Source organism: Acanthaster planci, linkage group LG21 (genome assembly GCF_054643075.1).
Source record: "Acanthaster planci isolate LZ-2023a linkage group LG21, COTS_SCS, whole genome shotgun sequence".
NCBI classification, from domain to species: Eukaryota; Metazoa; Echinodermata; class Asteroidea; order Valvatida; family Acanthasteridae; genus Acanthaster; species Acanthaster planci.
This window is the reverse complement of record NC_141797.1, coordinates 9,691,219-9,701,905: the sequence shown is the minus strand read 5'-3', so window position 1 is coordinate 9,701,905 and position 10,687 is coordinate 9,691,219. Positions and strand designations below refer to the sequence as shown.

The window sequence follows — 10,687 nt, the reverse complement described above, 5'->3', positions numbered from 1 at the left end:
GTAAGACGATTGCGGTTACACCATGGACCAATCTCTTTCTTGAGTTTGTGTGGTTCTGAGAAGAACCGGGGAATAACTCGACGTTTCGAACAGTGTACTCTGTCAGTCTTCAGGAGACTGCAGGATTTTGACTGGGAGTGGAGCTTACCCTGTATGGTGTAGAGAGATCCAGATGTAGGGATTAGCTCGGTAAAGCGTTGAGACGGGAAAGATTATCCGTTTTTCACCCGTTACCCCAATTATTTTACAGGTGAAAAAAAAGGGTAATCGTTTTGGGAAAAAAATTCTTAACATCGTCCTCGTCCCCCAATTAGCAGGTGGTACACACCGTTAGAGACATTTTTTGTCCATTAGCAATTGGCAACATGTCTCGGGGGAGGCTACTTGCCTCTCTGCCCTCCCCCAATCAGCCATGCAAACATGACGAGACTCCAGGCTGACACAAATACAGAGTAAGGACACGAAGATTACAACAGGCCAGTAGCTGTCGCAACTCTCCCCCTCCATGCGACTTAAAGGTCCGCTTTGGGGGAAAGAAAAGATGTTGAGCTATAGCAGAGCATTTGGCGCAAAAACTGAATGCCGCGCGCTTCGGTATTTTTCACCTCGGTCATATAATCCCCTCTTCTGGAGTTTACTCATAACCCCTCCCCCCAACACAATTGGTACGACCTTAGGTATCCTGTCGTTTTTCAAAATAAAACAGCAAAAGATCTATGCTTGGTCTACTTTACGGAGGATTCGCACCCCCCCCAAAAAAGTCCTAGTTGCGGGCCTGTACAATGTACCCCCATCTGCCTGCCCTATACATACGACTAGAGACAATGGAAGGTGTAGCGGTCAAGGATCATTATGATGGACCGGCCGACCATTCACAAACAACCAAGTCTGAATCATGTGAACGAAAAAAATTCCATTTTTTTTACAAATCATTCTTTTATTCCTGATAAAGACATACATACACGCATATCCAATTTCACACACAATGTCTAAATTTTGGTTTTAATTTTAATCAGTACAAAACTGCAGTAAACAAAGAACAAACCAAAGTACACAAATAAAACACACGGACTTTGTCCTGAATTCTGAGACAATGATTAAGACATTAATTATACAAAACATTTAACTTACAAATTCAAAGAACGTGCTTTGAAAGGGAATCAAGTGAAAAGAAACAACCAAACCAAAGCCAACATAGATAAACAATTTCTTAGGGGCTAGGAAATCACAGACACGAACGTGAGAGGGCCTTTGGTTCCAAATTACGGGACACTTCAGACATTGAACTCACAGGTGTAAATTAGCAACTTACAGGCAAATAAAACAGGAACTTGTACAAAAAGAATAAACAGAAGTGATAAGCATAAACGATGAATTTATTGACTTTAAAGTACTGAAACACAGCAATAAATCCTTGGTTTTACTTTTTCCTGGCTGCTCGTGCGCGTAATGTTTAGACACGATGTGACTTGTGACCGGCCACCGTGAGTGCATGCGTAAAGTAAGTGATGGAGGGTTTAGTCGAATCTCTGACCAAGCAGCATCTGTCAGCATCAGAAACGATGGAGTTTGACTTTAAAAATGAAGCTTGAGAAGCAAAGGGCAGAGAGGAACAAATTCGGTGGCCGTGTGCTGGCTGTGTGATGGCCTTGTGGTGGACATGCGTTGATCAAGTGGTGGGCATGTCGAGGCCACGTGCTGGCCATATGGTGACTCCAAAGAGGCCAAAAAATGACCAATGGATGGCCAGGGAAACATCATTACTGCCATCTGACGGATGTACAGTGCATAAGTACATGTTAACCAGCAAGTTGCGATGATAAAATCATCACATGCATCCCATGGGATGGCCATGCAGTAGCCACGTGATAGATATGGGATTGCCATGTGGCGGCCATGTGATAAATCCAGAAGGGCCATGTCCTGGCCATGGGATGGCTATACAGTGGCCTTGTGATAGTTACCGGATTGCCATGTGGTAGCCATGTGAAAAATGTGGAAGGGTCATGTGTTGACCATGGGATGGCCATGTGGTCGCCATGTGACACCCTTCAATAAATAAAAGCTGGCAACATATTTCAATTCTTATCAGCATTCTCATCTGTTTGACTGCCACTTGTACAGCTTCACTTGTTTCTCTGTCAAAGCAGCCAGGAAGCTGTGTTGGTTGAACTGGAAGGGGCAGACGTCCAGAACTGTCGCATTCACCGTCAGTTTCTGAACTTGGTTCCCATTGGCTGTGTCCCAGATCAGGGCCTTCATGAAGTGAGAAATCAATCGAAGGAAATGACTGCAGGTCAAGGCGGGCATAGTGGTTCTTTCCTCGCCTTCCACCTCTGCGGTTCAGGTTCGAATCCTGGCCCGGTCCACATGTGGATTGGGTTTTCAGTCCCTACCTGATTCCATGGGTTTTACCCAGAATATTCCTCTGGGGTTTTCCTCCCACCTCTAAAACTGTAACTGCTTCGCATTGTCTCCTCTCTACAGGTTTCTTCAGGCTTGCGAGCTCGCAGTACCCAGAGCACTTTTGAGGATTCCTTGGTTTCATTACCAGAATTAAATGTAATAATAATAATAATAATGGATTGTTTCTCAATGTTCTGTTGGACACAATTTTATCGGAGTACTCACCGATGATGAAGCTTCATCCCCCGAGCAGGCATAGAGCTGATCGGGCTTGTCCGGGCTTTGGTAGAGCGTGGACCGAGTCAGCACCTTCATGGTGGGCCCACCGTAGAAGGTCTGGACAGGGTAGCAGGCCACTTCATTAGACGAAGTGGCAGCGTTCCTCTCATTCTTCAACTCGCACATCTGTTAGGAGACAAGTTGGAAGGAACGATACCCATTAAACCCCCATGTTGAGTGTTTTTTTAAAGTCATTTGTCGAGGGACATTGCTTTGGAGCCTCTGCTGGTAAGTGCATGGAACCATTAGAGGCATTTTTATGGAAATCACGGTCGTTCATCAGTACATGACAATGTGAAAGATACTAAGGCTGTGTCCGAAATGGGCTTCCAGAGCTACGGCTAGGTCTATTGTCTACGCGTCTCCATGCATTTCTAATGGAGTGAAGACCTAGACCTAGCTCTAGACAAGAGATTCGGATGCAGCCTAAGATTCCGGCAGTATGCACAGGGCTCCTGGTGGAGCAGGTGTGTTGATCCCTTCAGTGGTGAATCCTCACTGGGACTGGCTACCATTCTGAATCACACACGGTACCAAGACCACCACATGAATACTGTTGAATGAGCATTTAAGTTGTACATTTCGGATTTTCCACATGTAATGCTGATACTCACCACGTGCCTGGTACTGTTGTAATTCTGGTTTGGACGGAAGGAAGCCAGGCAGTGTCGGCTGTTGTTGTGGAAGCTCAGTGAGGTGCACTTCCCGTCCATTTGGAGGAGGTGGGGCTTGAAATCGAGGTCGGATGTCTGCTCCCAGAACGACATGCCTCCAAGGGACGCCATCAGAAGTCCCCCACACCTTTACTCGATAAAAAGGGAGAATAAAAGGAAATCTTGGGTATCTCCTTGAGCCACAACACACACCTGCTGGCTGTATCTTGAACTTTGATTTTAGAGTTTTGCTTGAGGTAATTGGAAAGGCGTCCACTTCTAGCACAAAGTGAAGACTTCAAGAACCCACACTGACTGGGACCTTACGGGGAAATGAAAAGTCACCAACAAGGAACAACTAAAGAAAGCTTCTACCGCAGGTGAATCTATTCAAGCCCTCAATCTTTCGAAACCCACTTGACGATTTTGTTCGAGGACTTTGCCGGATTGAGAAATGTGGGGACCAGTTAGTCCTTGTGGACCCGATGCCGTTTGTAAGTTGAAGTTCAAAGAGTGTGCCATACTGGTTTCCTGCGATGAGAAAGTTTTCAGGAAGATATGGGAAAAAAAACGCAGATGTGGTTCAAAGGCCCATTCACACAAGCACTGCAAACACACATCACAAGTACACCTGCGATGAACGTAAAGTAAATCACAGTGCGTCAGGAACGTCATTCATTAGAGAACGTCATCATGCAGGACCTTTGTTTTGGGCAGATATTGACAATATTCTCAGATAAGCCCAGAGCTGGACCCAGAGAGGCTGCAATGTTCTGAGCAACGGAGGTTCCTTTGGTCGGAGCTGATCTCCGCTGGTTCACGAACAACTAGCAAATGTACGCCTTACCATCGCATTGCTACCGACAAAATGAAAACTACCATCCAATAGTGGCTTTTTTCAACCAATGTGGGGGTGCTTCTACTCAAGGCGGATACTCACCCAAGAGACTGATCAGCTGCCCTGGGTACATAATTCAGAGACACGATGGGACATCTAGAGTTGTCCAGAGCCAATCGGTGCACCTCTTGGTTCACTTGTCTGGTGTCGTAAATCAGGATAGCACCATTTTGCAGGCCAGCATAGATATAGTTGACGTCAGACGAGTTCCACGCACAACTCCACGCAGGAGCATCTGTCTTATACCTAGAAAGGAATGGTCAGAACGTCATCAAGCCTAACCCTGCCAGACCCAGCATAGTGCAACAGGTCTACCAATCTAGTGCACTGGGCAATGAAAAGCAGCTGAGCAAACTGGCTATGTTAAGACAGTGGGAGCTAGTCCCATCAATTGAACAATGCCACTGTTGGATCTTGCGGTGACTGGAAACCACAGATTTCCTGGCTGTTTGGCCTTGGGGACACAGGGTTTCCCTGGGGTACTGATATGTGTCAAATATATTTTGCCAAAATTCAATTGCCTAAAACAAAAGGGAGTGTTTACAAAATGGCCTAAAATAAATTCTATACAGTGTAACAGAACGTTTCACTTCTAAAATAAATCGATCTTACATTGTGTGTCCCTCTTTACCATTCTGAACAATTGGAATCTAATCTTTTTCAAAATATGTAGTTTATGTTTCTTTTTCCTTCCATCTATGAGGCATCTTTACTTCTGGCAGGGTTTCCAGCCAAAGTACCCTGGAGCTGCAGCTTTGAAGTTCAAAAGAAGTTGTTCAAATTTTCTGCATTTCATTGATTTGACAATTATTGGAATACGGCATTTAAAATCACACAGTAGATTACTGAAATGCGAATTTGTGGAAGTCTAGGTACTATACTTGATCCTATAATTTCTGAGAATGCTGTGATGGCTGTGTACATGTATGTTTGGGGGTTCACGTCTGCTGATAGGTTTTACACTAGAAGCTATATACTGTATGTAGGCAATGCTCAATAAAGCTGGTCGATGAGTTATCGGGTGGTTGCAAATGATCATCAAGAGAGCCCATAACCTGGCATCCTTAAGTTAACAATGAAGAAATCTTTAAAAGTACACACGTCTGCACCACTGCATTACTGATAAGGCTGGTCATCTTGATGGTCTTGTCCACTGAGGCAGTGAGCATCAGGCCGTCGTTTCGTCCGTTGAAGATGAGCGCCCGGATCATGGCTGTGTGGATGGGTACGTACTGGGTACATCTCATATCAACTGCGCTCACCTGTTCTCGGAGAGAAAGAAAAAATACAAGCAGCCTTGTATCGGGAAACCTTTACAGTTTGAGGACACTGTGTGAACCAGTGTTGTATTCTAGTCTATCACAGGTCCCTGTCACATGTCCGTCACAAATCATTCAGTCACAAGCTATTCAAATTATCAGCGAGAAGAGCATTCTTCTGTCATTGTTCAACCTGTATCTTCTGACTGGCTTTGTGAAGGGACTCCTGACTGGCTTTGTGAAAGGACTGGTGAAGGGACTTGTGACGGACTCTGATACAGCACTGCTGCTGCAGACTGTCAGTGCTATGGATGCGAAACTTACATTCTTATATAAATCAACCCTTTAATCTGTCTGCAGATGCAGGCATGACAATGAAAGGATGGTTATTTTTCTCTAGGTTAAAACAATACCCCGAGAGAGACACCGTTTTTTTTTTAAATGGGAATGGAGCACTCAGAAAATTACTTCCTACCTTTTTCACCCCAAATCCAGGGAAGAGCTGGTTGGGAGAGGGCATCGACACCACTAACGCACTCTGAAACTGGTCAAACCCCATCACGCGCGAGTTGCCCGTCTTCGATTTAAAAAGATGAACAGACGTGAGATACAAAACAAAATAAAAGCAAAGTCCTGATAGCCCCGAGGTAACAAAAAGAGCGCACGAGGCAACGTGGCTCACTGGCCAAACTGCTGGAGGAACCGACCAACTTCCGAGGTACGAAAATCCGCAAACAGACACTTCAAATGCTTTCAGATTTTGCACAATAGCTTGAAGGACAAAAGCAAAGGGCGGTAATCAGTGCACGACTAGGAGTTTTTTCGGGAAACTCTTTCCTGACCTGAGATATCTGTATGGTCTTGTCCAAGACATACTGTCCCTGTGGTCCACTGGCAGCCTCACTCTGTTGGCTGGTGGACGTCGTTGGTTGGCCAGCCGTGGATGGATGCTTGGAGAGGCTGAAAAGTACATGTGCATGTAACACGTTAAAAGGTGCAACTCTGCCAGGACTTTAATAGTAGTACCACATTTCAGCGAAGAGTTGCAACTGATGAAAGTAACGATGTTACACCCTCTACACTTCTGTCGAGGTCTCCTGAATTGTTCTCAAATCATGGATCATACTAGAAATACCGGCCCAGTTTACCTCGTGCTTCGGAGCTGGTCCTCCTGAGCGCTGAGCTGCGCTTTCAAGCGGTTCATCTCCTGCATGGCCATCCGGAGCTGCAAGTTGGCCTGGGCCATGTCGATCTCCACTTTCCTCCTAACCTCCTGCAAGGCGACGAAACGATGACAGCACGGCAATGGCACACAACGCAGGGAAGTGATTCAGGGGAGAGATGGGAGGGCAATGAAATAACTACAAATAATCACCAGAAGTTTTGAGGACCCCACAGCGGCGTAGGATCAGGGTATACATTTGTGTTTGCCTGAAGGCACTCCTTCAAACACCCATATCAACTTTTATGAGTAAAAGCACTGTGATGATAAACTCAGGATTTTCCACATTCTTAACCCCTTCACGGCAGGATTATTTTGCTGGGCTGTGGCATGCACTGAATGGAGGGCTTTGTCCAGTAGCAGGCCCCATTGAACCAGCAGCTGCATGGTGAATAGACTGTATGTGTGTGACTAATCCTCACACAAAGGTGCAGAAGTAGCAGCCCTCCATAGCGAAGGGTTTAAGAGATTGTTTGATAAATCCTAAAAAACAGGAAAATCCTGGAGGAAAAATCCTGACAAATCCCATTGCGATGGTTATAGTTTGGGCTCATGTGCTTCCAGGTCTGTTTGGAAAAGATGGTTTTGGTCCCCTCTAAGAAAAAAATGGAAAAAAAACCAGGGAAAAACCCGGCCAAACATAGACCTTCTCTTTCTTCAGTTCCTCCAGAGCCCTGTCCCTCTCTGATGTGTCTACAGTCCGCAGTGACTTTGCATAGATGATTCTTATGTCCGTCTTCTTGGCTTTGGCATTGCACTGTGGGCACTTTTGGTTCGCTTTAAGCCATTTGAGAATACAGCTGTAGAAGGGAAGCGAAAGATATTATAAACAATCCACGATTCCTACATTTGTAAGGTATACACATGTACTTGCTTATCAGTAGCACTCTAGAATCCTCCAATATAAACATACATGTAACCTTTCACATACTCGAGGCAGTCACTTGTTGGGATGTTTTTCTTAGCATCATTTCCTGCATTTGCTTGATCTACAGTTGATCTACACAGGAGTCCCACGTGCAATGTACAAATGATTTTCCAACTGTTAGCACAGCCTCTCCACTTGTCACCAATCAGCGGAGACCCATTTACCCTAACCCTGCCAAACGCAGCAGAGGGCATCAGGTGAGAAAGTCACTTTGATGCACTAGGCAATCAACAGCAGCCCAACAAACTGGCCATGATGAGACAATGGGAGCTAGTCCCATTGAACAATGCCACTGTTGGATCTTGTGGGGACTGGCAACCACAGACTCCCAGGCTGTTTGGCCTTGGGGAGAGTTGATTCATTGGATCTTGTTACACTGAACATGCAAGCTACTTTGACAAATGATCCAGACTCGAGTATCTGGGCAGGGTCTCTAGCCAAAGTACTCTGGAGAGTGAGGGTTAACGCACAGAGTGGATATACGGAAAATTGTAGCCAAAAGACTATCCACTCCAAGAACTCTCCTAGGCGCATGAATCACAAAGCACTCACCAGTGACCAAACAAATGGCCACACCTCAGAGATGCCAGCCGATGCTCACCAGAATTAGTCCAGGGTTCATAGCAGATGATGCACGACTGCTGCAAGTCAAAAAAAAAATTATACCCCTACAGATCTCTCTCAAAGGACACCATCTTTGCAGGAAAATTACAGTGGAGTGTCAATGCCATCAGGTTAGTGTGTGCAAAATGTAGTGTGCAAAACGCAGTGCGCAAAATGTAGTGCGAAAATGTTCTAATGCATGCAGTGACCCACAAATTCCAATATTGTGAGAAACGGTGCAAACTCACTGAATCATCGTCACTTTCGTCAGGTACAGCACAACTTGATGTGGTAACTCGCTTAGGTGACTTGAAATCCCCTCCTGTGCCTTGTGTAGGGATTCTGGAGGATGATGGTGGCGCTGCAAGGGCCACCTGTGAAGACCCAGTCGCAGGTGCTACATGTAGAGGCCCAGCAGCAGGTGTTGCATGTGAAGGTGCAGGTGCCACCTGTGTAGGCCCAGCTACAGGTGCTACTTGTGCAAGCCTTGCAGCTGACCCAGATTCGCTCTCTGCAGGTACCACAGGAACAAATCCATCGGGCACAGCAACAGCCTGTGATTGTTCAGGTGCAGGAGTTGGTCTTGAAGGTCCCGGTTCGGATATGGAACCTGCAGGTGTATCAATGTGTGTGGCTTCAATATGAGCTGCCACAAGTGCAGGAGTTGTTCTTGAGGGTTCAGACGCAGGACCCTGAGGTTCAATTCGGTCAGTGTCAACTTCCATAACCTCATCTGTGTCGCTCACTTCGATGACAATGGAGTCACTGTCACCATCGCTCTCCGTGTCTTCGTCATACTCCGCAGGAATAACGAGTCTTCTCCGTGGACGATTTGCATCCAACTGGCTCGTCACAACAACAGAGGCACCAGATTGGCCGGGCAATAGCTGAGTTAGATCAATGGTCACTGACTGATGACCATCCTCCTCATCATCCATAGAGTTGAGAATCATCCGGCGGCGTTGGTGGGGAGCATGGATGACCTCAGAGGTCCCTTCGCTGTCCTCAGTTGCTGAAAGAGTCCTGCTGGGCCCAGTGTGGCTGGGTCCAGGTTGGGATTGGTTGGGGAGGACTGCCTCTGACCATCTCGTTGATGTTGGCACTGTTCCTCCATGACTTGACTGACTGGTGCTGTCTGGCCTGTGTCCTGACTGGTCAGCAAGAGTCCTGACTCGAAGGAGATCTTGAAGCAAAGATTCACTGTCTTCATCGTCGTCTGAGTGGGACCCGCTGCCTGGATGGCTGGTATTGCCTGCCTGGTCGGATGGGCCAGTACTTGGGTGCCTTGTTTCCGATGGTGATGGGTCAGATCTTCTGAAAAATGTACCTGATGGTCCATCACCATTAGTAGTTCCTCCTGATTGGTCAGTTAAGGCAGAAGACATGGCTTGGTCACCGCATCCTTCCTGTCGTTAGTCTAAATACTGGTACAGAACGTACATTGTAGGCCTACTTCTTGTTTAACTGTGATTAGTTACTAGGACTCAAAATACGTCTGCACGTGTACATGAAAAGGAGGTGCCATTGCTGCAAAGATAAGAAACAAATAATTTCAAGTCAGACTAAGATGGATTCGGACCACAAGTACACGTAAGCCTAGGCTAACTATACGTGCAGCAGTGCATTTGTTACGCCCAAGCTATGGCCTCTGTCCCAATTTAACTTGGCCATAGTCGGGGCGTAATATGTTCACCATGTTTGCTGCATTAACTCATCATGGCATAAAAACTACGCACCTTCAAAGATTGGGCTCAACACTACTTGCCACAAACTTAAAAACCCTATGCTAGGGGCATAAATAAATGAGTGAGGGTGCTGTTTATATGGAAATTCATTGTCTTGCATAGGAAACTGTAATTAAAATTCCTCTTGTTTTGCATGTTGTAGCTCCTCTATTTAATTTCCAATTTCAAAATTTTTGAAATTTCAAGTGAAGCCAGTATTTGATTCATTGAAATAAGGCACAAATATTATTATTAGAACAAAGATTTTTACAAAAATATGATTTTTGAGGTTTTCAGTAAAAATCCACACTCAATTTTATAAAGCCTAAATAAAAATCACCAATGCACCTGCTGTAGTAAAACTGCACAAGTTTCAAATCTGTAACCTTTCAAAGACTGTGCTTAACACAGGAATGCATGGCACTTGACCACTTGTCAAGTGCCACATGCATGAATGCACATATGCCACTATGTGAGTTAACTTCCAATCTTGACAACGGCAGATTCCTTTCAAAACTGAGTACAGATGCTTAACGTTACCATGGACATCAGAAAACTAACATTTTATAATAAGCTTCATTCCAAGACAGTACATTAAGGTATTGGATAATAATAGGTCTCATACAAAAATACATGAGGCCTATCGATGCAAAACCAAGTGTCTCTCCCGCCAAACGTCTGAACCAGCAGTGAACGTACTTCGAATTCGAGAAAT

The 10,687-nt window shown here is 45.5% G+C and overlaps 1 protein-coding gene across 4 annotated transcripts; it reads right to left on the bottom strand.

Annotated features, from left to right (window-relative positions):
* Positions 1-911: 911 nt before the first annotated feature.
* Positions 912-10,680, bottom strand: rfwd3 (ring finger and WD repeat domain 3). Of its 4 annotated transcripts, none has more exons than XM_022238532.2 (12): positions 10,534-10,680; positions 8,497-9,775; positions 8,198-8,286; positions 7,364-7,517; positions 6,644-6,768; positions 6,338-6,455; positions 5,971-6,072; positions 5,338-5,498; positions 4,279-4,482; positions 3,300-3,486; positions 2,632-2,811; positions 912-2,256 (listed from the first exon to the last, which is right to left on the bottom strand). In XM_022238532.2, the coding sequence occupies exons 2-12, from the start codon at positions 9,631-9,633 to the stop codon at positions 2,098-2,100; spliced, it is 2,616 nt and encodes an 871-aa protein (XP_022094224.2). In that variant the 5' UTR covers positions 9,634-9,775; positions 10,534-10,680; the 3' UTR covers positions 912-2,097. The 4 variants fall into 4 exon arrangements, with proteins under 4 accessions (XP_022094224.2, XP_022094225.2, XP_086987276.1 ...); XM_022238533.2 differs by having other exon boundaries at positions 8,198-8,283; XM_087131150.1 differs by having other exon boundaries at positions 10,598-10,660.
* Positions 10,681-10,687: the final 7 nt, after the last annotated feature.